Genomic DNA, 26,992 nt, shown 5'->3' with positions numbered 1-26,992 from the left:
CTTAAGTTTTTGCAACAAATTTCCTAGAGCCTTGTGTAGGTATGCCAAAAGCATGGATGCCTTTTGATGTTGAAGGCACAGTCTACCGGCTTTTTTCGGACCATTGTTTCTATGCGGCAATCAAAATCACATTGCTCAAATAAACATATCTGGCTGTGGGGGCTCGGAAACTTGGCTGAGCAGTTTAAAACAATTTTTTATTTCACCATCTTGATTTGTGAGAGAGCATAGTGGCCAAGTGTTTTAATCAGCACTCTGTCTGTGCAACTTGAGTTGAAAGTAGCTGTAACCCACAGTGTACTGTAGTTGACGAGCTAGCAGTCAAGCCACCAGCTCAGCTCGCAAGCTCTTTAGCTTGACCTTGTGAGAAGCAAAAGCATTGGCATGTGGAAGATTTATACTGGGAAGCTTACACCTATTCCGTTATATAGCATTACACACTGGGCAGCATTTCTGGCACAGTCGAATGACCCTCGATTGATGTGTCGGGCCTGCAGGTCTAGGCAGCCATTGCGTGCATGCCGATAATTTGTTTACCACTCTGAATCCATTGGCCAAAGCATGCTATTGGGCACAAGGTGTGACCATGTGTGAACTTGTGCGAATTGTGTCTGGTTTTTGTGTAGGGGCCGTGCTTGGCTGGTTGCCGATGCATTTTGTTCCGAGTCGGAACATGTTTGAAAAAGGCTTGCAACCGTGGCATCAATCGAGGGTGCAGCTATCACATCAAGTGTTTCTAGCTGATGCGCCACATTATGCGCACTACAGCCGGAGCCTTCCTTGCCACCTCGCCTTTTTCGGTCTACACAATGTAGCTGCCATTACTACCCTGCTCGAAGGAGACCTGTATTCTTTATCACTCTGATACCAGTAGCACTCAAGCTTGTGGAGCTCTCCTGTACATGCTAGTCACATAGCGTTATAGCTGTTTTGTGCTACACTGCATCGTGAGCAACAGTAGAAACTGCTAGCAAGCTTGCAGATATGCTTTTGTGTCAGCCATAATGGCTTCGAAAAAAAATATATATTCCCTTACAAATGCGCTTGGCTTCCTTGAAGCCAAATGTTGCGCTGATATAGCATCCTGCACACTGTTTTATTCCCTTATTTGTCATGGGAACTTGCTGCATCATACTGAAGTTAATGGTGTCAGACACAAAAGTGTTGGCCAGGTTAGCTGAGTGATGTAATTGGTGTTGCCAGCTGCTGGGAGAAATTTGGGCACACCCAGAATGCACATTATGGCAGAGCTACAGGCTACTTGTCCCTATTTTACATGGCCAAATGACAGTACCAATGCAATCAAAATATGAAACATTTTGTGGTCGTTGATGGCTTTGGAATTTTAAGGCAAGTACTTCCTCAAAGTGCACCATTAAAAAAAAAAAGTGCAGAACGCCATCTCTTTATGACACTTTCATTTGAACAAGCGAGGGGTTCAAGTTTAATAATTTTTAAAACCTAGCCAAGATGTCATTAGCTTATGAATCAAAATTAAACAGCACCAGTGTTGTTATTACTAGTGGAAGCACTACTATAGAATCTCCTGAATTGCCTTGATGCTGTTCTTAATCCTCGCTGTTGAATAGGTCAGGGAGAACATCTAAAAAATCCATAGTCGATGTTCAGCAGACCTGCTGTTCAGTGAGAACCCATCATGCAATTCATACAGGCTCATGTTAAAGGGGCACTGAGGGTGGTCATTAAACTAACCTTTTCTGGTAGATTATCAGCTGGGAGCTGTTTTTTCTTACTTAGTTTCTCTTTTGTATGAAGCAACGACTTAAAAAATATTTGCCAGAAAGTCATCTGTTTCAAGAAAAATTGCTTTTGTGCATCAGTTCAGCGTGGCTGAAGCTGAGCCTTTGAGGTTATGGGCCTTTCTACTTTACTTCAAAGGGAACAGCACTCTTATGCTGCTGTTGTCCACTGCAACTACACTTTGTTGTCGTGCAACAGATATGAGATTGGCGAAACAGCACAGTGAAAAAGTGATGGCGAAGTTTGGTCAGTCTTGTCCAACGTAGTGGTAATTGTGCTAGACAGTACTGGTACCACAGATGATGCAGCACTGTTGCTCTGACATTGACATAACTTTTGGGCTTGCGAAAGCGTTGTTCTTGCTAAAAGGACATATGTTTGTTTCGCAGTAATAGCTCTTTGTGTGTGAAATAAATGGCATAGTGTGCCCATATATTTCCAATTCATCGCTTTCACTAATGCGCCATGGGGCGATGGCTTAAAAGTCTAAAATATCTTCTCAGAACAGTAATCCTTCTTAATGCTCGCTTTAGGTGCTCATTTAAAGAAACTATCTACATTGCTGATTCAAGACAGATAATGTTGCTTATGCATCTGAAACGGGACAAATTATTGGGAGATGTTGGGTTGTCAAAATTAAGTGGGCAAAATTGGGAAACAATATGGAAGGCTACTTATGGTATCCATGCTTGCTTCTCTTGCATTCTGAACTGCAGCTTGCAGAGAAATATTGTCCACACTACCATACGCTTGCGAGACTTTCTTTTGCTGGCTTCCATGCTAGCCGTGGATACGAGTTGTTCTATGATGGCTGTAGGCCTTTGTTGGCTTCATCTTAAGGGACCGCTATTCATGCGCAAGACATGTGCTTGTCCTTGTGACTAGGCCTTGTGGCCAGCAGGAAAGAGCTCACATTAGTGATGTAATCCACATTAATGCAAACTGCTAGAAAAAAAAATGGAAGGAATTTTCCTTCCTCCCCTGCCACCATTTTTTTTTTTCCCGTTTCCTTCTTTATAGTGCTGTACATCAACCCTGTGAGGCGACTAGACCAACAGTTTATCTTATGTACCAGTGTTGCACGGGTCATCTGAGTAGCTGCCAAGTGCTATGGGCTACAAAATTATCGGAGCCTTTTGTATATGGAGAAGTACTACCTGTGCTGATTGACTGACAATATTGCAGTGCAAGTCACATGAGAATGATTGACTAAAGGCCGTTGTGGACGACTGGAGATAACAAATGATAAAGGGCTTGTGCCTTAATGAACTGGCCAGTGCATAGGGTATTGTGGTTCCACTTAGGCTTCACTGAAATGACACCGCCTTTGCAAAACGGGGCCTATAATCAGCATGTCATGCACAGCAAGCCCAGATGGACATTCAGCGGCTGTTATGGTTACCCGTGTGACACCAGAATGGCCTGTGTCTTCAGAGTAGACACTAGCTGGATAGTATAATCCCCTGTAATGCCCTTCCTTTTTTGTAGTTATGCGAGGGCCGATTCACTTTTGATGTTGGCTTGGGTTAGGTAAACTGCAGCTGTGCAAGTTTTCTTCTGAACTTGGGTGCTGCAGATTTTTTGAAATTCTTTGTCGCATTACCTTGTGTCCAGAAATTGATAGGGGAACTAGGATAGTTGTACGGATGAGTCTACACTGCAGCGTTCTGTTGCCAGATGCATGTGCTGGCTGTTGGGCAATTTAGCCCAGTAGTACTTCAGTTTGGGCTAGTTTAGTGCGCAGTTGCTTAGCACTGTTGCCTGGACTGAAACAGTTGATGACAGCACTTGTGGTTGTCGTCTCTGACACGGTCTCTTTCTTGTTCAATTCAACCCCTTTGGAATGAAAATGTAGTTGCTTTGCGGCGCCCATGTTCTGAGGACTTGTGCAGGTGCGCTTAAGCACGTAGCTCAGTACGCCCACGACAAAGGTGGTCAAGGAAGGCGATGATGGCAGAAAACCGGCGGGTCATGGTCATGCACGCGAGTGAAGGGCGGCCACTGGCTTTGCATGCGGGAGACTCTGAGCGGCGTGCTGGACTGAACCAAGACGAGGCGCCCACCTCTCCTTCCAAGGGGTCCCCCCTCTGACCGGGTGTTCGGTCCACCGCGGCGGCAGCGCCCTCTGTGTTGGATGAGATGCGAGAAGGACGGAAGCGATGCGTGCCACCCACGAGGGCCCTCCACTTCCTCTTCCTGACTGACCGTGTGCGGGTGTGCCCTCTGTCTGCTCTCTTGCAGGGCATCATCCAGCTGGGTGACATGCGCTGCACACTCCACTACAGCATTCCAAAGGATGGCTTTGGTGGGGGCGGCATAGACAGGGGAGGACTGCTGGCACGCACGGACTGGAACTGCAGCAAGGTGGGTGGCAGCTGAAGGAAATTTCCAGCAAGGCTGTCTCAGGCAACTGCTTTGCCAGGGAAAATGGTTTTGGCTTGGAGGAAAAAAGAAAACTGACTGAATTTTTACTCTGTGTAGTGTTGTGGGAGGCAACAAAGCAATGATAGCTGTTATGTTGGGCTGCGTAACAAGCCCCCCACCCCCCTATGTGCACCATGACTCCAGCTCTGTGCCGTTTTATGTTGGGCCAGGGCACCTTGCACGCCGCGCTGCATTGCAGCTACGAATCCTCTCCCTTTGCGCTGTGCCTCTGTATTCAATCGCAACCTCACCACGTGCACATGGATCTAGCAGCTGCAGCGTAGCTGCCAGGTTCCTTATCCTCTGCATTACATTCTTCCCCCTACCATGTCGCACCTGCCATTCCCCTCCGAGTACACCGCTCCTACACCAGTGCGCCTCTTCTACCGTCCTTGCTGTGTGGACATTTATGCCAGTGTCATAGATTGGGGCTTCCCCCCATTAACAGGTATTGCTGTAAAAGATAACAGATTCCATGACTGCTCTACAGTGTTCTTTTGGTTGGCCACGTTTAGGGGGCAGCCCTGTGAGAAAGCCCACCTCTGCTGCCAAGTGGTACTGTTCAGTGCTGTATAAAGGGCACATTGGGCTGCACTGTGTAGATTGTAGAAGCACCTTTACAGTTTTTCACATGCATGTGCGATAGGTACAGCACTGCTTTGTTTGTAAATGCACTTTGCTGCTATATGTGGCGACTGTTTCTTTTTTCCCAGTGCGGTGTCAACAACTTCAGGCGCAGAGACAGCTGCTTCAAGTGCGGTGCAACTAGAGAAGGTGAGTGCATTGTTGTCAAAAATTCATTGTGTGCAGAGCAAAGCTCTGTTGCTGATTTTTGGCGGATTTTTGGTCATCTGGAAGCCCTGTTGTTGAACTTGATGGGCTGCCGAGCCCATGGTTTGGACTAAATCCTGGTGGCATTTGCTGCTTTTCGATGGAGAGGGAATGCAGAAACACCCATGTACTGAGCCTTTGGTGCTCATGAAAGGATGCCGATATTTGAAAGTACATAATCTACAGCGCTCCATTACAGTGCCACTCGTGGTCTAAAGTGTTGCTTGGACATGTAAGGCTGATTTGGTCAATCGGTACACTATGTACGTTTCAGGTGGAGTGAGTGAGTCTGACTTCTGCCTCACCATTGATGTTTTGTTGGTTGGGAACTATCTGGATGAGCTTTTGCATGTACTTTGGCATTAGTTGTGGGCAGAGTAGAATTTCGCTGCTTATTGTTTTGCTGTGCTAATTTCATAAATTATTGTAATTGCCTGGTCCATTAGCTAGGGAGGGTAATTTGTCACCCGTTCTGAGGGCAGAGGTCGGGATGGGCTCTTGAAATATTACGGGAAGTCCCAAGCATCTTCTCACGACATCTCCCATGTGTCTCGCTACAGCTGGCCTGCGTGATGGTGAAATGGCTTAAGGGGGGACACTGGTCTTTGAGACCAAAAAATGACCCAAAAATCAATTGAAAAAAAATTAAATTTTTGGAGCCTATAGCTATTATTCTTCAACTCTATCAGATTTCTCCTCCAGGAAATCGATATTTTGACCATAATATTAAATTTAGATCACTGCGTGGGCTCAATTTGTGCAGGAGCAGGCGATTTAACAGCATGAAAATTTTGAACACCTGGCTGTCTTAGTACGTCAATATCTCAACGTCTAGGACAGACAGACATGTCATAATGTTTGCTAAGGGAAGCTGAAGGCACAATGTATGCAATAATCGAAGCACAATTGTTCAATCACGCTTCAAGAATTTATAGTTTTGCAAAGTTTATTTATGCGTGATATTCACACTTCGAGTGCTACTATTCCAAGTGCTGTAAAATTACTAATGAGGGTGAAATGAAAAAACTGCTTTGATTATTGCACTATTTGCTCATCATACTATGTAGCCATGGGTTAAAAATTATTTTACTATTTTTTATGGAGCCATTTTTTTTGTACCGTGGTACTAATCAATGACTAATTAAAAATAATTATATTAGGAACTAACAAATTAAAAAGCAATTGCTTATTTGAAATCAGTATAAAAAACTGAGCAAGGTGATACAGTTTCATTAGGATTGGGCTAAAAATAATGAAAATAGGTCTAATACCAGTGTCTCCCCACAAGATTGAGATTAAGGCACGCGGTGTGTGCCGGAATGTTTTCCCACATCTGTGGTGTGCCTTCTTTGGCTTTCTGTCCTGGGGATCCATGCCGTGATAGGAAGTGGTCTTGGAATCACTGTTCACAAATTGTCCTGCTCATCTGTGCTTAAAAACTAGTGCGTGACTTGTGAATGACACATGAGGCCGCTGTGAGTAAATCGTGTTCAGGAACTGTGCTGGGGGTCCAGTGTTTGTGACGTGTATTGGCAGTGGCTGCTGCATGTCGCGCCCCTCTTTCTCTCTGCGCAGAGGCAGAAACTCCCGGCACTGGGGATGGCTACGATGAGATCAGCTCTGTGCCAACCAACAGTGAGTGGCCTTGACCTGTCCTCAAAGCTGTGCTCTAGTTGACATTACTGGAGCGTTTGCTTTTTTCTATGTGCAAGCTTTTTGTTTGCATTGTCCACTGATGTGGAGCCAGTATGTTTTACGGTTCAAATTACTTCCACCCATCCCACTTGTGTTCCGTCCAGTCTGGACGTGCACTTATGTAGATGCCAGGCCTTGCAAGGTCAGCAGCTTAAAAGGCAAGAGTGTATTACAGTTCGGCTATGGCACTATGTATGCGTGGCCTTGTGGCATTTCAGCGCTGCTGCTGCGCAACTTGGACGTGCTGACGACAGAGGAGCGGGTGCTGGCCGTGCTGGGCCAGACAACCAATGTGCCTATCAAGAGCCTCAAGGTGGCCCGGGACTCTGCCACGGGAGTCTCCAGGGGATTCTGCTACGTTGAGCTGCACACGGTTGCTGAGGCTGCCCAGCTGGATGACCTCCTGCTCAACCTGAGCGGGCAGTTCTATATCGATGGCCGCCAAGGTGCGTTGACTTACCTTGCTTGCCAGGGACGGGCCGGAGCATTTTTGGGGGTAGTTGGTGCACGCTTGGCTGAAGGTTGCAGTCCAAGAACACACAACCAAAAGGAATGAAGGGGACGACAGGTCAGCTTTAGGATTAGGGTTCTAGGATTAGGGATTTAGGATTAGGGTTAGGATTAGGGATTAGCACTCTGTCACGTCCACGTTGCTCTTTCATCTGCGTCTTCTTGTGCAGTGACCTTCGATCAAAGGATGGGCAAATGTAGCACGGTGTAGGGTGACATGATGCAGTCGCCTTTTCGCAACAGTGTTCATGGCCCCTCTAATCTGTGTTTCCGGGAATGTCTTGTGGAATAAGCAGATGGATGGTTCTGAGCAGACATGAGAATGTACTCACCTGAGAAATCTAAAATAAAGACTAATTGATGTAGAGCCCTGCAATGCCAGTTTTTGTTATTTTGCGGTGGACGCTTAACTGAGTATGCCAGCTGGCGATCCGAACCGGGGTAGTGAATGCTCTTGAGAGCTAAAGCACAGCCCCTTTTGGGTAATAGAAATGTGCCTAGTACAGAGTCGATCACACTTATCTGGAGCGCTCGGGCGGTGTGCTGCGGAGCAAATGAAGTGAAATCTTTTCGCAGCTGCTTTGCCAGCGGTAAGGCGCTGGTGCCTGTGCGGTTCACGTGTCTTTTCTGCTGCTCTCCAGCGCAACCATTATCAGTGAAAGTCAATACCTGCTTTAGAATTCCGCTTTATTTCCCTTGAATAGCACCTCTCGAGCACTCTAGACAAGTGTGATCGACTCTGTACTATGCGGATGTGCCAAGGAGCAAAAAATAAAAACAAAAAAATGTGTTCCAGTTTTCCTGTCAATTCTGTGTTGCGCTCTTATTTTTGGGTCATGCCAAACCAACAGGGGTAAGGTTAGAATGTTCATGTTTTATTTTCTCTTTCTTTTTTTAGTTCTGTTTTCAGGCTGTGGTTTAACTTGTGTAAAAAAAAAAAGAAAGAACAGTCGTGTAGCGGGGCTTAGCCAGACATTGCATGCTGCCAGTGCAAGTTTGTGTAGTGTTTTATTGTGAAAGCATTATATGGCTCGTTGGCAGTGAAACCCGCTATTGTCTGCCGTAAAAGTGGTCACGAGACATCCCAGATGACGTTGCCATGGTATCAAAGAAAAATAGATCTCTTCCGGAGATGCGAAGTATTGAACCCAGGACTTTTAAGATTTCAAAGTGAGCACGCATACCATACGCCACAAAATCATGGTGCTTCTTGGCAAACAAAGGTAGACACAGTATACGCGGTGCCTTATGACTGTATGCTAATGAGTAGATGTGTCATTAGGAAGAGAAAAAAATAAAAAGGAAATGAAAACAAAAAGAATGCTTTTGCATTCAAAGCACGTAAATAGTCTTAAATGCCCTCCATAATTTTTTGCACTTACCTGAAAAAAAAAAAAAAAAAAAACCTCTCTCTTATGGTGTGCAGTGCTCGTCGCCTACGCTCGGAAACCAAGGGTCACCTCCAGGCAAGTCTCCCACTTTGTGGTCGTCGTCTTTGCATGAAGCTGTGGCCCTCTGGGTTTCGTAGGAATGTTGTTTCCGTTTATGTAAATAGCCTGATCGGAGTTGAACGGTGCCTCAACAGCAGTTCAAACCAATTTTGAATGGGTGTTGGGCATCTCAGTTTCTTTCCTTGAATGTTTTACTGTCCCAGTTTTTTACGTGTAGCACTCAAGGCCATAATTTTTTTTTTTTTCCGCAGTGCTGTCGCAGCTAATGTGGCGAGCGTTGCTCTGGCGGCGGCGCAGTGGACGAATCAGGTTGGTGGGGGAGGGAAAAATAAAATAAAAACGAAAGGTGCCTCTTTGATGATTTGCTCGTAATTTTTAACCGCAGTTTTTTTCCTCTCTTTGTGAACTTCTACAGGATTTGTAATTTCTTCCTGTTTTTTTTTCTTCCTTCCAGCCCTCAACACCTGTTGCTGCTGTTGCTCAACCGGTGAGTTTGCTAAACGCCTTGATTGAAGCCTTTCAGGCGTTTCATTCAACTTTGGATTGTTGGCAAATTTGTGGTTGCGTTGTGAGACCTTGGCTGTCTCTTGCTGCATTTTTTTTCCCCTTTCTATGTTTCGCGTTTGAAGAGCTTTGTGTGCAGTTATATTTATTTTTTCACTGCAACTCTGTTCTTTCTGCTCTGAAGACTGGTGGCTTGCAGGCATTGGACAGAACTGCTTGGCGAGTGCCTGAGTTATCGTTTCCAGCCCTTGAAAAACATTGGCACAGCTTTTTGACATTTAAGGAGCCTTTGCACCTCAGATGACTGCTTGGTGTTAGAACCATCGGCTAAATCACAAGCTTGCCCAGTCGTAATGTTGTGTGTTGCATGAGATTGCAATCTGTGGTCAATTTAGGAGTAGTATTGGTGCATTGGTGGTCACGCAGCTATCTATGCTCAATTGCATCTTTGGTTTTCGCCTCTTCAGTCCTCATGCAGAGAAGCCAATTATTTGTGCTCGCTGAGCAGATTGTTCACTTCTTATTGCGTAACTTTGGTGCTGTTGCCAAACTGGCAAGACCTCTCTGCCAGGCTATGTGTGCAGCCCAGAGTAAAGAGAGGGTCTTCAAGGCGGGATGCTGGTCTTAGACCTATTTTCCTTATTTTTAGTCCAATCCTAATAAAACTGTATCGCGTTGCTCAGTTTTTTATACTGATTTCAAATATGAAATTGTTTTTAATTAATTCATTAGTCACTAAGCTAATTTTAATTAGTCATTTATTAGTACCTCGGTACAAAAAAAATGGCTCAATAAAAAATAATTTTTAACCCATGGCTACATAGCATGGGGAGTAAATAGTGCAATAATCAAAGCAGTTTTTCCATTTTGCCCTCATTAGTAGTTTTCCAGTACTTAGAATAACAGCAGTCAAAGTGTGAATATCATGCATCAGTAAACTTTGAAAAAATTAAAAATTCATGAAGCGTGATGGAACAATTGTGCTTGAATTATTGCATACATTGTGCTTTCAGCTTCCCTTAGCAAACAATATGACATGTCTATCTTCCTAGATGTTGAGATATTGACGTACTAAGACAGCCAGGTGTCCAAAATTTTCACGGTGTTAAATTGCCTGCTCCTGAACAGATTGAGCCCACACAGTGGTCTAAATTTAATATTATGGTCAAAATACCGATTTCCTGGAGGAGAAAACTGGTAGAGTTGAAGAATAATAGCTGCAGGCTCCAAAAATGTCATTCTTAAAAAATTATTTTTGGGTCGTTTTTTGACCCCAAAGACCAGTGTTCCCCCTTAACTGGTGCTGAAACATCACATGTGCACATCGTCTTCTTTTGGCAGCGTTTTACTGCAGCTGACATTGGCCCATCCACATGTGGGGGATGGACTACATGTGTGCTATAATACATTCATAAAATCAGTAGTCATTCAAGCAAGTTGAAAGCAAAGCTGCTTCCTTCATCACCGTCTTTAAGCAAAGGAGAAAAAGTCATCTGAAAATGGCATTCTTCGCTCCATGTGTTGGCTGGGTGGTGCTGTGAAGCACTTGGTTGATGTCGGGGAAAGAGGAGAGCCCTGTCTTGCCACATCTTGCGAATGCCGTGTGAGAGTGTGGCGCAAGTGTGTGGTAACAGCGTGGGTGTGGTGCAGGCAGTGAATGTGGCGGCTGCGCCCGTGACCTACGGTCCCCATCCCCCCGAAAGCGGCATCGTGGCTGCCGCCACTCCTACAGCAGGCCAGGTAACCACAGTGTTCCTACACTGCACCTTTCCTCCTACCCCTTCCGGCTTGCCTGCTTGCTTCAAAAAAGTGGTCTTGCCCCCCCCCCCCCCCCCACCCCCCCCCCCCCCCCCCCCCCCCCCCCCTGTAGTGGTGCAACTAGATGGCATGTTTGTTACTGTGCCTGCTTGTGCTGTGCATGGTAGTGGTGTTGGCCAAGGACGTGGATTGCGGCCCATCTTAAAGTTGGTTAAGCTGCTGGTTGAACTGGGGCACGCCTTAGAGAATGCATTTTCTTGCAAGATAATTAGGATGTGTTCAGGTGGTTAAGGTGTGTTGGTGATTTATGCCTCACATCAGGAAACAAAATTTAAAACAAATGTGGAGTTCATTTGGTGGCTGGAACTGGCGCTGCCTGCGAACACATACCTTGCCGCAAAGTTTCTGGACCAGGCTTCCAGAATGCTGCTGCTGTTTTTCTGTCGGTGCCCACTCGCACCCAAAGCTTGCTGCATGGTTTCTCAGCATGTACTGCATGGCTTCAGCACTGTGGGTATGGTGGGTGACATGAGCGACCGCCGAACGCTGCTTGATGCAAGCCATTCAAAGCAGTCCGCTTGTAGCAGTGGTTTTCATGTTTGACTGTCACATGCTGGCTTTAAAGGAATTGTACCCATCACACTCGCAGGGTACTCTTTCAGGGTACGGTAAACACACAAAAGAAAATGGCAGAAACAAGAATAATGTGGTTCTGTTTTTGCCAGCGTAACAGTATTGTGAAATAAAAAGAAAAAAAGAATGTTTGAGTTGCAGTGGAACTGCTTGAACCTGAGCGGAATGTGCTTTTAGACAGCTGCCTGAGGAGCTTGTTTTTGAACTTCTATTGTCTCGCTTGGCAATTGGCAATTTGTTTTGCCATATTATCTGGGTGGCCTACATTTGTACTGCTTGCAGAAACAGCCGAGAGCTTCATTTTTGGAAAAGTTTGGCCTGTGTTAGTGTTTTAAACCTCAATAGGGTCCCGGCCGCGGGCGGGTCGAATTTCGATGGAGGTGAAATTCTAGAGGCCTGTGAACTGTGGCGATGTCAGTGCACGTTAAAGAACCTTAGGTGGTCGAAATTTCCGGAGGCCTTCACTACGGCGTCCCTCATAGCCTCGTTTGCTTTGGGACGTTAAAACCCTGTAAACCAAACCAAACCTCACTAGGGGCAAGAAAGCTCTTTTATTGTGGTTATACTGTCCAAATGAACTGAGCCTCAGTGTGTTGCGTGAAAAATAGAACTTGTAGGTGGCTTTAGCAACTAACTAGCTTAGCTCATTTATCATGTGTTGTCACCCATGTAGTATGCTCCTTAAATTGACCCTTGATGCTGAAGGAGTACTCTCGTTTTTTCACCCAATCAGTGGAGTCTGCGGAGTCGTCCTTAACAAATGGAAGTGAAAATGAGAGCACAGATATGGGGTTGACTCCTGTTTAGCCTTACCTGCAGAGCTGCTTCACCTTGCTATAGGACGTCTTATTTATCAACATAGATTCAGTCAGTGAGGGTAACCGCCTTAGAATTGTCAGGCTGTTGACAAAGAAATTTTCACAATTTTCAGTTGCTTTTCCTGGCTACGCTCACCTGACGGGTTTAGTTCTTCAAAGTGTCTCATCGAGTGTCCATGCTCTAGTAGAATCTTGGGGATACAAACATGACTGCTATGGATTAAGTGTGATATGAATATGTAAAACTGTGTACAAGGAGCAAAATAGTGGATGTTCTGTACAGTCTTCCGTGCCCCTAGGGATCATGAAATGCAGGAACTGCGGCCTTACCTCACGTTTCCAACACCACCTGGATTGCAAGTTGCAAAGTGCACACCACAATCCTCAGCCGTGGTGTGCAGTTGTAAATAGATCTCTGCAAATGCATTCCTTACGCTTCAGCATGTGGATTCTGTTTGTTTTTTGGCAATGGAAATTTGTTGTGATAGAATATTTTTGTTTACCCCCTTGAGATTCATACAGCGATATTCTACTGCGTTTGGAAAATGGTTTTGACGAGTGCATTGACAGGCAGAACTTGTGTATCGACTGCCCACCATGGCTGTTCCCATCAAACTGAACCTGAAGTTGTTTAGATGCTATAGGAGTATCTGTTACGTTGCTGTTACTTCGATGTAGGCATGGTTGGGATGCAGCTGCTAAGTATTGCCTCTTATGCCCCCCCCCCCCTTTCATCTTTTTTTTTGTTTTGGTGCGCACTGTAGTTGGTGCCTGTTTACGCTATATATGTGTGTGGCAAACTGTAAGATGAGCATGAGTTTGGAGCAGTTGCTGCCAAGTGTTCGATAAACAAGTTCACTGTTGCGCTACTTTCTTGATTGTGTTCTGTTGGAACTTTGTCGTGCACCACTTTCCCTTGCTTCTTTTTGTCTGAGGTTTTTGTTTGCATGAGGTTTTTGTTTGCCTGCGACGACAATTTTCATGCACTGCGTGCATTGTATTCTCAAAGGGCTGTTGAGTGTGATGGTGAATAAGCAAATGAAATTGTTCTGCCGTTAATGCTCTTTGCTGTTGCACACCGTGGTGAATTTGAGGGGGGCATCTGTCAATCGAGCTGGAGCTGTGACTTACTGGCAAACAGTTGCTTCAGTGTTGAACGTCAGTCTTCCAGGCAGGGTGTGTTGTGGTGCAGGATTTTTTTTTTTTTTTTAAGTTTGCAACCAGTTTGCTTTCTCATAACTGCAAGCCCATATGAGGTGTGCATTGCCCAGGCACGTAGCCTGAAATTTTTTTTTCAGGGGGGGCCCGAGGCAGTTATATAGGGCAAAGCTTTGGGGGGGGGGGGCAGGGCCCATGCCTAACAAGAACACTGCTTAAAGGGAGGGGTGTGTGGGGGGTGGGGCTCGGGTAGTTTAGATTGGCTGCCTGGATTCAGTGAGTTGGCAGGTAACAGCCATTTTTTTGTAGCGAGAAAGCTACCTTGGCCACGAACTTGCAGTTTCGCCGTGCTCGCATTCCCACTGTGGTCGCACCGCACCACATGACTGGTCACGTGACCAACCGCATGACAAACCACGTGACAACTATCCAGACAGCCAGACTAACCTGGACTTGCAGTCAAGATTAACCAAGGCTGACCAAGCTATGCCTTAGCTTTCGCTACGTATATCCTGGCGTAGCTGAGCCAAGCCACTGCCAATTTTTTTAATTTCGTCATGACGAAACTGACAAGTCCTGCTTCGGAAGTCATTCTAGACAAACTAGAGCATAGATTTCAACCTCAGCACTAGGCTTGGGCCTATGAATAAATCAGAAAGAATGTTTTTAAGTTGTCTTGAGAAGGTTCGGGTCCCCCCGTGGGCCTATGAATAAATCAGAAAGAATGTTTTTAAGTTGTCTTGAGAAAGGTTCGGGTCCCCCCGTGGGTTCACATGAAGGCAGTTCCTGACTTGCCCTGTGTTCCTGCTCCCCCCTTTGTCCCCCCCACTAGGATTCTGGAGCGACAAACGATCACGCCGCCCACACTTCCAAGGCCAGTGCTGTAAGTGTGGTCTTGGCTGCTGTTGTCTTTCCATTGTGTCCCATTCCCTGTCTCTAGCCGTGAGGTTAATAAATGGAGGCAGGTTTGTCAGTGCCGGTACATGGGAAGGAGAATTGTACTTGAAGCGGTTTTTGGCGTGTGGCACCAGACTTGACCTCTCAACTGGGAAGCGCACCTTTAGACATGCATCTCTGGGGCTTTAGCTTCTGTCAGCATGTCTTAAAACGCAGCTTCTTCTTTTTTTTTTCCCAAATGTAGAAGGCACAACGCGTGACTAATTGCTTCCACCTATTGAAACCAATATGGACCGTGTCTGAACAAATCTAGTTAAGGGGAGAGCCTATTCTTGAAAAAAAAAAAGTTTTATTAATGTAGTCATAATTATGAAACCTTCAGGGAATATATATTTTTGTGTGCCGATTCTAAATATGTCATTTAATTTCGTGTAAAACAATTTCTTGGGCATTTATGTAATTTTTATGCAAGTATTTTGTGAAGAGCTTTGAAGAATATGTGGTGCAGTAAACTCGCTGAAATATATGCCATTAGGTTCTCATGATACCAAGGAATGCAATAAGGGTAAAATTATCATCCTGGCTATCATTAGAACCCGAGTTAAAGGGTATCGAAGCTGCCACTTCAGAAACAGGAATACACACTTCGCATTTCTGAAGCGACGTCAAAATCCTATAACTTAAGTTCTGTGGTAAGCAGGAAGACAATTTTACCCTTATTGCATTCCTTTGTGTCATAACCCAGTGGCATACATTTCAGCAAGTTTCCCGCAGCAAATTTTTTTCAAACCTCTTCACAAAATAGATGCATAAAAATAACATAAGTACTCAGAGAATTGTTTTATATGAAATTAAATGACATTTAGAATCGGCAAGACCAGGCTCCCATCTTATGTTAGTTTTAGTGATTTGCGATAGGTGGCGGGAACATTGGCTGAAATCTGCGGGATATGCGAAGTCTGCAGCTTGGATGCTCGAAAACGGCACAAGTCTTTCTCTGTGCCCAACCGTGCTTCAAGACATTACTTGAAAACGTGAGGGGCAAAAAAAATTTCAATTTGAGAGCGAGTTCTGTTTGTTTCGCGTAGTAAACTCTTGCGTTCATTTTTGGCGAAAGAACTCTCCAGGGTATGTGCAGCAGGAAAAAAAATTGCTCAGTTGAGGGGTTAAAAAGGGGTCGAGTCGGCAAGTTTTTTGTTGCATGTCCTTTTTTTTCCATTGTATTTGTGTGTAAGACATTAGTGTCCATACATCACTGCATGGAATTTGCCCATGCCCAGTAAGTAATTATTGAATTTCTTCCCTCATGAGGTTGCAATGTCAACAGCTGAATGGCGGTTATGATGATTGCTCAAGGCTTACAAAGACTGTAGCACAGTCTCTCTTTTATCATTTTAGTTTGCTCCAACTCTCACACTTGCCTGTATGTACCAGGAGCTGAAATGATGCTTGGTGAACAAACAGCAATTTTATTTAAGTTTTTGTGTGCCTCGCTTGATCCCAAACCTACTCATGCCATGACAACTACCTTGGCCATTTAAACTGGATCATTTTGAGAAGAAATTCAGTTATAGGCAAGTTCTGCATTCAAATTGGGCAAGTTCCACATTGTGATCTATGCTTACTAATGCCCTGTGTGTCATTTCAAAGGAAGAAGAGCAAAATATTTGTTGTCTCATCTCCTTTAATGCCAAGTCCTGGGTTGTGCTGTGTGTGCACTGACAAGTGAGCCTAGCATATGCACATAGGAGATGTAAGTTTGTGCTTAAGTTTATGCTACGTGCACATGGAACAGGATGACTGCTGTCTTTCAACACCTTGATTGATGTGTGAGGTTATTGTCTTTCCAGCCTGTGTTTGAGTGTAATCTAGGAATCTTGTAGACCAGCCATTCTTTCAGAATTCAATGCTGCTGAGTTCCACTAAGTGTTAGTGCTGCCTGCAAAAGAGTCGCGAGGTTTTGGTGATGTCCACCACAAAGCGCGCTTACCAGTGAGTGCATTCAGCAAGCTTGCTTCGCTCGCTCTTCAGCTTCTGGCGTGAACTCTGTTGCAGCTGTAAGTGAGGATGCCCGTGTACCATGGTATTTTATAGATACGTTTCGGTACGAAGTTCGCATTTGGTCTTCTTTGTGTGAACTTTTCTGTTAGCATTGCACTTGTCACAGCTTGCTATAACCAGGGTACTATTAGTGCACTCATTTGTCATCTGAAAAGAGGACTGCAGAGTCGTGTTTCTTGTACGTGCCGTCACTAAAGGCAGAGTGTGCTCGTGTGCTGCCACCTGGGAACTGCAAAATGTAGTGCACTTGCAAGCATTCACGCTTGCATGAAGAGTTCCACGAAGCGTTCACATAAAAGGTTGCTCTGGTTGACTTTGTGCGCTATTGTCCTAACCGAGGATTGTGCCTGCGTCTATGAGTATTTGTTCAGCAAGAAATTCTGCCTACACACAGTGTAGCTAAGGGCCTGATTCTGTCAACTTATTGTCACGGCAAGTCAAAGCATAGGTGGATAGATAGTTTAGCAGTTTATGACTAAAGCTGTTGATTGTTCAATGACTCATTTCTGGTCTTGCTGCGCCTCATTTATGTCTTAATTGAGCTCAAAACTGCAGTGCGTTTGTGACCTGGTAAATCTGGACAGAATCCACCTTTTTTGCACATCCGCTTTGCGAATGTGTGCGTCTCTTTCTCCAGCTCTACTGGTTGAAAACATACTGCTAGCACCCGCTGTGCAGTTCATGTTAGCGACAGCCACGTCCGACAGGTGGTGGTAGCTACCAGCCCACACTTTCCGCCTCGCAGGTATTGTCGGCACCTCGTGAAACCGTATTGCACCTGCGTCTACCATGTCCATTTGTTCTCAGCCAGTAGCAGACGAATTTTTTCGATTTACCCAGAGGGCACCACATCTTGTGAAAAGGTGGATTCAAGGGATAAATCACTTCTGTGTTTCGGTATTTGTTAACAGTGGTTGAGGTGTATTGTGTTAAATTGTGTAATGGCCGTGGCAATTCCGGATGCGGATTGTGCTCCATTTGTGTAGTGTGCAGGCTCTATCCGTGCATCTGAAATCGCAGCACAAGAAAGGTGGTTGTGTGATGACCATGACATGTTAGGTTCTGCTGCCAAGGGTATGAGCCTGACTTTGTCATACTCCTGCAAGACTTGTTATGGGATGCTGTTCTGATTTTCCTCACATATACAGCAGTTATCACCTGTCATTGGTTGCCGCATGGAATAGTTTTATTTGAAATAGCGCTGAAGACTACCATACACCACAATGAAAAAAAATCCCCCTGTGCATTGGTTTTGATGACTTTTGGCTTTCTTGTTATCTATAAAATAGGATTAGTCTCTACAGATGGAAAACGTTTTCCAGCTAAGTGTGGACTTGCTTGTTCATGTAGCTGGAAACGGACTTTTGCGGTAATGGGAACAGGGCCCGTCTGGAATGTGTGCTGCATGTTGACTGCACTGTTTTTGGGTGTGGAGGGCAGAGCTCTACGACAAAGAACATCACAGGACAGTGGATAAACGTGGTTCCTGTTCATAGCATTTTGTCTCATTGAGCTGTGCTGTCTTCATCCTGGGGCACTGCAATTTTGTATTTGTGATTATTCACCATTGCAGTCATTCTGTGCTGAAGCATGTGATGGGGGCGTTTTGTTGGCGAATGTGAACGTCTCCTCACTGGCCAGCATCGCTGTTGTGTGATTCATGGTCTTCCCGGGTTTTCACCGTACAGCACCTAGAGACAGGGTTTAAGATGAGTTTCAGGGAGTGAAGTTGAAAGCGAGGAGAAACTCTTAATCATCTCATCTGCTGGGTTGTCAGTGGTGTTGCAGTTGGTGTGTGGTGGAGTGTAAACTTGCTGTGTTAAGTGCTTGTAAGCGTGTAACACTGTTATTGATGTCGCACAGAAAAGTCCTTTGTCTCTGTGGCGGCCACAGCGATAACTTAACTGACCCCCTCTCTGCAGACTGTGTCAAGTTTGGGCACTGTTGTCGTCGACGGCGTGAGCTACCCGCGCTACCCAGTGCCCGACGTCTCGACCTACCGGTATGACGAGAAGTCTGGCTACTACTATGACCCCTCGACGGGGCTTTACTACGATGCCAACTCACACTACTACTACAACTCCGAGGCACAGCAGTACATGTACTGGAACAATGAGAAGCAGACCTACTTGCCGGCACCCACATCCACAGCCACCACCACCACAGGCGCCACTGGTGACCAAGCAGCCGGTGAGTGACCGCTGCATATTTTCGGACCCTGTTGTGACAAAGATAATGCCAGTTGTGGTGAAAAAGCATCGTTTTGATGAGGAGACGTGATGTGGACACGGCATGTGGGCTAGTGTTGTGGAGCTGCAGTTGAGTTGTGAGAGACTGTGCAATTCAAGGATTTGTATGAAAAGGTTCCTGCTACGGTTAAAGGCTATCGAGCACTTAGCCTTTGACCGTAGCAGGAACCCTTTCATACGGCTATCGAGCACTCATGCTGTGTACAAGTTCTCGAAAGCGAGCTGATAATTTACAATTAATTTTGAAAAATTCCCTGCCTTCAAGGAGCCTTAGGAGCCCGGTTTGGGAACCTCCTTGTCTCTGCATGTGTTATGTGTTTTGATGTGCTAGCGGAGATGAGATGTGCATGTCGGATTTGTAGTGTCCTTTTATTTCTCTGATTGTGGTGGGTGTACCTGAAGCTATTTTGTCAACCAGACAAGTCTCCATTCAGACCTCAGTTTCTTAGCCCTCTTGTTTGTTTACTGTACCACTTGTGCTCTGCAAATATAGTATCAGCTACTCTTCCTGAACCTAACAACGTAGCCCGTTCACTGTGGATAGGACACCTGCTTTTGATGACTTGCCAAGAGCAGTAGACCGGTCATAAGACCATTTAGGAACAGTGTAGAGGGTAGCTAATTTCTGAAACCATCTGCTTAGCTGAAGAAAATCTGGCAGTGCCTCGTATTTTTAACGTGACGGCGTTAAGGGTTCCGTGCCACAAAAGGCTGGCGTCATCGGCGGCATTGGCCATGAGCGAAAAACGCTGACGGAAGCAAAGAATTAATAAAATTCAGAAACGGGTCAAAGAATGTTCGCATTGATGCCAAATTTTTCAAGGAGGTTCCTATAACCAAACGAAAGTTACACGAAAATTGGGTGAGTTTGGGTTCGGGTGGGAATCGAACTTAGGATGCTTGGATTGCGAGACAGGCACGCTACCCATAAGCCACTTAGGCTCGTTGGTTCAAGCTGAGTAAAGGTGGACCTAACGAATGCGTTGTGGCCCTTGACTTAGTGAAGTGCCTTAGAGACGTGTACCGATGTGTAATTGAGCAGGCGATGCGAACAGCACCCCATAACTCAGTTGCAATCTACTCTTAAAGGCGAAGCTTAAGTGTCCCCCTAGTTTGTTTGTTTTTGCATATTTATCCTTCAAATGCCTTGTGACGAAAAATGTCAGTCAGCACCTCTTGCCATTGTTTACTCGTGTTCCTGAGGAAGTGAGAACTGTCAGAATGCTCTGTAAGTGGTGTGCAGGCTTATCGACTGCATTAATAGAAATTTTTTATTTGCTTGCTTGGCAGCAGCCGCGGCGGCTGGAACCGCGGCAGCTGGTGAAGCCGCCGATGCCAATGATAAAAACAAGGGAGCGAAGGCCAAAGACAAGGAGGATAAGGTCAAGATTGCCAAGAAGATTGCCAAGGTAAGCCTGTCTTGTGTCGTCATTTTTAGCCCAGGGGTGGCATAATATAACGATTCCCAAACCTAATCCATGCCATTCATTGGTGGAAGTGACACCACACCCCACGTTTGCTCTTGGTGATTGGCTGGAGACTAGGCTGCGGTGTCACTTCAGCCAGTGATGAAGGGAGGGAATTTCAAAAATGAAATTGATTCGGGAGGAAATCGTTATATTATACCGACCCTGGCTTACTGAGAAGCTGAGCCACACCAGTGCATGCATTTACTCCCCCTGCATAGCGTAGCTTGTTGCCCCAGCCATTTTATTATCAACTGTGCATGTTAGAGGTAAGGTCACTCACTTGCAATTCAGCATTGCTCTGACCAGCTGGAATAATCAGTGGTCTAATTCAGATTATTCTGTCCGCTCTTTTTGATGTGCTGTTGCATTGTGTTTCCTTACACAGTGCAACACAGCCGTGGTATCTAATCACTCTCGTAATACAGTGGAATGCTAGTCAACATGGCGTTCACAGAATTTGTGTTGACGAATCTGCATGGGTTGAATGGGGTCTGTGGTGTTCTTATTGTTCTTGTTGGTGCCTGTGGGAAGCTAAATGGTCCGGAGGTGTCCGGCTTGCAAGAGCAGTCAGCTTGCCTGTGCTTACCTGCACAGAATTTGCAGAAGTGATGTGATTTGATTTGAAGGGAGTGCATACTGTAGGCATGATGGTGGCGAAGAAGGCAGTGTTTTGTTGTGGGATGGGTTGGAGTTGGCTGGCTGGAAACGCATCAAGTGTCTACCTTCACTGGATGCCATGTTTTATTGGAACCTTAGCTTGCTGAAGGAATGTGGTGCCATTGCTAGCCCCAATCTGGGGATGCATTCATGGAGAGGTCAGCAGAAATAGCTTCTCTGGATGGATCAAAGCTGTGACGTGGTGGGAAGTTTGAACCCTGTTGCTCACACCTGTGAGTGGTGTGTGTCCATGAAATGTAAACTTGAGATCATGGAACTGAAACCCTCTTGGAAAAATCATGGAACATACAAGACCATTCTGTTTTCTGAGTGATGGCCCTCATTCGCATCGCATTACATGGGATACGGCTTTGTGATTACCGCTGTGTTCTTTCAAGACGGCAGACGTCTAGGTGGGTCTTCCAGTGGGCGAACAATCTGGGAACAGCTCTCAAGTGCTCTTCCAGGAAGTGCTTTTCCAAGGCAGAGCACGCAGCCTCCAGTGGTGAACAGGAGCTTGCATTGCAGTTGTTCATTGGGTGAGCAGGAATCGTCCCCATGTTGACAGTGGAGGAAACTTGTGGGGTGGCATTCTTGCTGCCGTTGTGCAACCAGTCTGCGCTCCATTTATGAGGGAACAGTCAAGACTGGAGAAAGTCGTGGGCAGAAGAGCATTGTAGTATTAGGTTTTTCACTCCTGCTCGCTGAATGCTTGTAACATTTCACTGGCACAGGGAAGGTAACCTTGCTTCTGCGCCCCCATTGACATTTGCAGGAAGGGCTTTCAAAACCGTTCAGGAGCGACGACTGCTGCAAACGAACCGAAGTCACACTGGTCACTGTTTTGTGCGACAGGCTGTAACTTTCCTGTATGCAGAATCCTTAGTTCCTTCTTTCACACTCCTCATTTTTGATGCGGCTCTCTCATCTCCTTCTCCTTTATATCCTCCAACCAGTGCAGGGTAGCAAACCGGTACCTTCTATTCGTTAACCACCTTGTATTTCTTTGAATCCTGGTTGATCCGTCAAGCCCTGCTTTGCTGCGTCCGTTGCACAGTGCCACTTGTTTGCCCCAGACTGCTGTCCAAGTGGCATGTGTGCGTGCTTGCTGGTCGAAATTATTCCGGAGCCCTCCACTACGGCACCTCTTTCTTCCTTTCTTCTTTCACTCCCTCCTTTATCCCTTCCCTTACGGCTTCAGGTGTCAGGTGTCCAACAATATGTGAGACAGATACTGCGCCATTTGCTTTCCCCAAAAAACAATTATTGTAGCGATAGCTACATTACAGTAGCATTTCGAGCCTTCAGCGTGGCGGTGGCGGCACCACCATCCTGTGGCTGCGCCGCCATGCTGTCATGTGGTTGGTCACGTAGTGGGGAGCAGCTGCCGGCTGCGCGGCGCCAGGGCTAATCACGTGGTTCGTCACGTGGTTGGTCTCGTGACCAAGTTCCACTCGGCCAGCTGTAGCTATCGCGTCACTCCAGGTTTAATCAGAGCTAAACCACCGCCAATTTTTATTATTATTATTGCTTGCATGCGTGAACCGTTGTTCCTCATGTGTGTGCAGGACATGGAGAGGTGGGCCAAGACGCTCAACCAGAAGAAGGAGAATGCCAAGCAGGGCCTGGTGGCCTCCGCCCAGAGCCTGGCAGACGAGCGGCAGTCAGCGGCGGCTGACGCAGGCTTCGCCATCCTCGAGAAGCACCAGGCCACAGCGCCCGTGGACCGTCTCGCCTTTGGGGGTAGCCTGCTGCAGCCCAGTGTGCCTGAGAGTCCCCTGGCTGTTGGTGAGATGCCCCTGTCTTCTTGTCTTGGCAAACAGGGACAGAAAGCAGATACTATTAGGAGCAGCAATGTTTCACTCACGGGCTCTTACTTAATCAGCCTAAATAAAAGGGTCTCGTGTGACACTTGGGCCAAATGGTTCTGCAAACGAGACGACTTAAGGTTGCCAAAAAGAGTGATATGTGAGCAAACTGGTGTGGCAACATTTTGGAAGATGTAAGAGCATGAAGTTGGGTACCGGTCTTATTGCTGTTTTACTTTGTGCTGTTTGATCTTCAAGAATGGAGCTCGTCATTAAGGGCTTGCTCATTGAAATTCCACTGCACTCTTAAAAAATTGGCCTTGCTAGGCACGCCACGCCAGATACCTTGATGCAGGTAGAGTCACTGGCAGAGCTGCTATCGGAAGCATGTGGTGCCACGCACTGCTTTGCGCTGAACAGAACAAGATGGCTTGTGAAATGATCAAAGAGCAGCAGCTTCTACTACACTTATGTTTGTTCTGTATATCCTTCAGCAACAAGTAAGCACTTCATATTCTTTGTAGATTTTGTGTCTGAGCAGCCTCTGGTTCACTGTGCAGGAATTCTGAGCCTGTCTCTTCAGCATAGCTTTTGCCAGTGATACTAAACAAGGTTCATTATGTTCAGCTGCTGTATTTTGAGTCTGTCCACCATTCTGGGCAGGCGTGATGTTCGGCGAGGGAGTAGCTCAGGGAGTAGCCCAGAAAAGCACACAAGATGAGAAGACTGGGCGAACTTGTGCGCTTCATTTTTGCAGCTCACTTTTGGCTTTGAACAGGGTCAAGTATTGAACATTGCCTCCTGCTTGTGTGGCACCACTTTCCGCAGCGGGCGTAACCGGTGCGCGCGAGACAATGCTGGTGCCCGAGTACGGGGGTGGCTCGGACTCAGACTCGGAGGCAGAGGCCGGCGGGGACGAGAGCCACCTATTGGACTGGAACAAGCTGGCATGCCTGCTGTGCAAGCGCCAGTTCCCCTCCCGGGAGGTCCTGTCCAAGCACGTCCAGCTGTCGGGACTACACAAGGTGTGCACACACGCTTCGGCATTCTGTGGCGAAAAGCAAGGCTTTGCCCAGCTTTAGCACACCAGCTGTCATAGCCAGATTTCCTTTCCCCTTCCCAGGTATTGCCGCGAATCTTTGCAGTGTTTGTTCCTTCTTCAAATCTGCCGCCACGCCACTTTATCGCTTTGTTTGCAACGCAAGACGCGACCAGATTTATCTCGATTGATCGTATCCTGGCAGCGCTGATTCTATGTTGTTCCGGAATGTTCTAGTAACTTTGCACGCTTTATCTCGAAAGTTCGCTATCAGCTTTAAATTGAGCGCGCCCGACAGCGGCGGGGATTCTGTTCGATGACTGCCGAGCACGCTTGTCGCTTCGCCGCCGCCGAGTGATTCAGTTCATCGTGGGCGCAAGTCAGCCCAATAAACAGTTTTCTTTTAGAAGACCTTTTTTCCGTCTTCATTGCTCCTTCGACTGCCGTCACCACTACGTGACAACATAGTGGTCATCCGAACGAATGGTGTCGCGACATCATGTAACTCAACTGTGCTTCGTTTCTTACATTGCAGTCAACGCTGCCAAAGCTAGTGCGCCTGTTTGCGCAGGCTAAGTCTGTGCTCAAAAAGTAGTTCACCGTACAACCAAAGTGAGCACAGGCATATTTCGTTGCGATAAATTTTAAGTGCCGTGACTGGCAACCTCATAGACTCTTCCGATATTCCTGTCCTGTGACTCACCGAGACTTTGAGAGGTAAGAATCACATGTGGCGATACGACACGTGGCAGGTGGGGCCTGACTCTATTCATGTATAAAAAGTAGTTCACACTCAGTGAAAATAATAGCCAGAGGGCCCAAACACTGAGCGCTTCACATCTTCAACCATGATACCCAATGCTAGCACTTTGGTTTATACCGCACTTTGTCTCCGTCCAAACACTCACTGAGGATTCGAGAAGAACGAATCGAATGGTATGTGGCGGAATAAGATGATTTTGTGGGTGCAATATTTCAGCAGCCTCCGCAACTTTGACTGCTATGTATGAAACGGAGTATAAGAAGTCTGGTGTTCCCCCAGAACAGCCAATGCTGAAGCTCGTGTCCCGTGAATGCACACATGGGAACTTGTTTGTTCTGCATACTCTTTGTGTGCTCTGGTCCGCTGTCCTCTGCATTGTTTGCTACTGCGTCTCAGTTGTAGTTGCTGCTGGGCAGAGTCACTGTCGCATGTTTCCGGGCAGCAGAGCTCGAAAGTGTCATCACGTAAATGGGTGTAATCACTGGTTTTATTCATTGGTGGGAGTGCATCATTCTTGCGCAACTTCTCTCTCTCTTTTTTTTTTTCTGCAGCAAAACCTGGAAACACTTCGACTCTCGAAAGGCGGGGGTGGCGCAGAGGGCCAAGTGAGTGTTTAAGCAATGTTTCCCTCTGTTTCACCTGCCTGTGAGGTGTTGCTTACTGCAGTGTCAGCCGTGTATTAGTGGACTGTGAATAGAGCAACACTTGCGTTTGGGCTAGTGTGTCTGCCGTACTTCCAAGAACCAGCACTGAGAAACACAAAACAGGCAGAGAAGAAACGGTTATGAAATGGACTGAGCTGTGCAGTTCATCACCTCAGCCTGTTTCATCCCTCCTGTTCCTGTCCGTTGTGCTTGGCTGTGCTGATTCTGGGAAGACTTGAGAATATTAAAGTTCTTTTCAATTTTTTAGGAACTTTTTATCGTTGTGAAATTTATGAAGAGTTTAAACATGTTTTGTGTTAGTCTTCATGTTGTTGTCATTTCTGGCCCTGAATGTTATGGGCACTTAGCATAGGAAAGTGTGGACACTGATGTCTTCCATCATTTCATGGTGAAAGGCGTCAGTGCCACACTTCTTGAGCACCTGTCAAGAATCGCACGTCAGGCCATGTGATTCTTGACAGGTGCTGCATGCCAGCAACCCGAGCAGCGTGCTGTGTGTTTTTGGAGAGGATAACAAGCTGGCGGGCAGCATTGAAGCATTGCTTGGATGTGTAAAGCGTGTACTTATGTTTCAAAAACTTTGAATCGGGTACTTGAGTCACTTGTACCCTTATGACTGCTTGGAACTGTCACAATGTGGCAATAATACGGTCGCCCTGCTGCACACTTTGCTTGCTTTTTTTTTTCTCAATTCAGCATCTAAGACTCGTGGTAGTAGACAAGTTCATTATGCAACATCGATGTGTGCACAGCATCAACCGCACCACTTCCTCACACACGGCCAAGCAAAAGTAAAAAATGCTGAAAAGAGGCATAGTACTTGTGTTACAGCAACGATCACAAATGACTGCAAAGCTGTAGCACACTTATCATCTGGGTGTGCAATAAGACTGCACACTTTGAAGCTCTCGTAGAACAAGTTTCGTGTTGTGATGTAACAGGCATTTTGGAGGTGGCTCAAAAAAAAGTGGAGGTGAAAAAAATAAATTACTTGCGTGCTTGTGAGGATGTACTTGTGTAAGGGTTGCCTGGGTGGCCGCTCTGGGGAAGCGCATGTGAGTTGTTGTGGAGGGGCAATATCAGGGAGTGACTGACATTGTATCTGCTCTTTGCCACAGGCCTATCGAGACAGGGCCCGGGAGCGGCGGTTGAAGTACGGCCAGCCTGAGCCACCCCAGGGCAGTGGCACCCTGCGGGAAAAAGTGGCCAGGCCTACACCGGCGATCCAGTGAGTCCTCCCAGCACCCTTTTGTTTTAGGATAGTACTATAGTGGGGTGGTTCCGAATGGACAGGACTTGGGTGCGGAGGGGAGGGAAGCCGCGTGTCACTGCTAGTCACTGTGTTTCTCCTCCTCCCCCTTGGAGGTGCAGTAGGCAGTAAAGTGACAGGGGAGACTGGAGGGAGGTGTGTAAATGGTTTGTTCGTGACAACTAAATAGGTGAGTAAGTGGGGCTTCTTATAATGAGGCGATCAACCCTATTAAGGGGGGACGCGGGGATCAGATCGCGAAAATCGCGGAAAAAATCGATTTTTGGAAAACGGCAGATTCGGATTCTGCATTACCTTTTCTATCACAGCTAAAAAAATTTCCGCCGAAAACAGTCTCTAAGCGTACCTAAAAAATATTTTTCTAACCGCGGGTCGCAAAAAACTGGCCAAAATCCGCGCAAAAACGGCCGATTTCAGAGCGCGATACCGCCGCACCTTCACCGCCGCCTACGGCAAGTTTGGTGTCACTGGAAAGCTTGCTTCACCGCGGTTCTTCTCCCAGTGGAACCACGTGTCTACGATAAAAAATAAATGCGCAGACGTGAAAAATACGAGGGCACCTGCGAAGTCG

The 26,992-nt window shown here is 46.4% G+C and overlaps 1 protein-coding gene across 7 annotated transcripts in view; it reads left to right on the top strand.

Annotated features, from left to right (window-relative positions):
- LOC144106817 (RNA-binding protein 5-A-like) overlaps nt 1-26,992 on the top strand; it is a 41,101-nt gene that overhangs the window by 6,591 nt on the left and 7,518 nt on the right. For 2 of the 7 annotated variants that reach the window (XM_077639760.1, XM_077639762.1), the window contains exons 7-21: nt 4,003-4,125; nt 4,899-4,959; nt 6,592-6,651; nt 6,930-7,157; nt 8,648-8,687; nt 8,924-8,981; nt 9,127-9,159; nt 10,827-10,916; nt 14,376-14,426; nt 18,424-18,691; nt 20,044-20,159; nt 22,445-22,664; nt 23,513-23,709; nt 25,038-25,091; nt 26,270-26,379. In XM_077639760.1, the coding sequence (XP_077495886.1) occupies nt 4,003-4,125; nt 4,899-4,959; nt 6,592-6,651; nt 6,930-7,157; nt 8,648-8,687; nt 8,924-8,981; nt 9,127-9,159; nt 10,827-10,916; nt 14,376-14,426; nt 18,424-18,691; nt 20,044-20,159; nt 22,445-22,664; nt 23,513-23,709; nt 25,038-25,091; nt 26,270-26,379 (1,709 nt within the window). Of the gene's footprint in view, nt 1-4,002; nt 4,126-4,898; nt 4,960-6,591; nt 6,652-6,929; nt 7,158-8,647; nt 8,688-8,923; nt 8,982-9,126; nt 9,160-10,826; nt 10,917-14,375; nt 14,427-18,423; nt 18,692-20,040; nt 20,160-22,444; nt 22,665-23,512; nt 23,710-25,037; nt 25,092-26,269; nt 26,380-26,992 lie in introns of all 7 variants that reach the window. The other 5 variants (XM_077639759.1, XM_077639761.1, XM_077639763.1 and 2 more) reach the window with 4 other exon arrangements.

Source organism: Amblyomma americanum, chromosome 10 (assembly GCF_052857255.1).
Source record: "Amblyomma americanum isolate KBUSLIRL-KWMA chromosome 10, ASM5285725v1, whole genome shotgun sequence".
NCBI lineage: Eukaryota > Metazoa > Arthropoda > Arachnida > Ixodida > Ixodidae > Amblyomma > Amblyomma americanum.
Note: the sequence above shows the minus strand (reverse complement) of the source record. Positions and strands in the feature narration are given on the sequence as shown.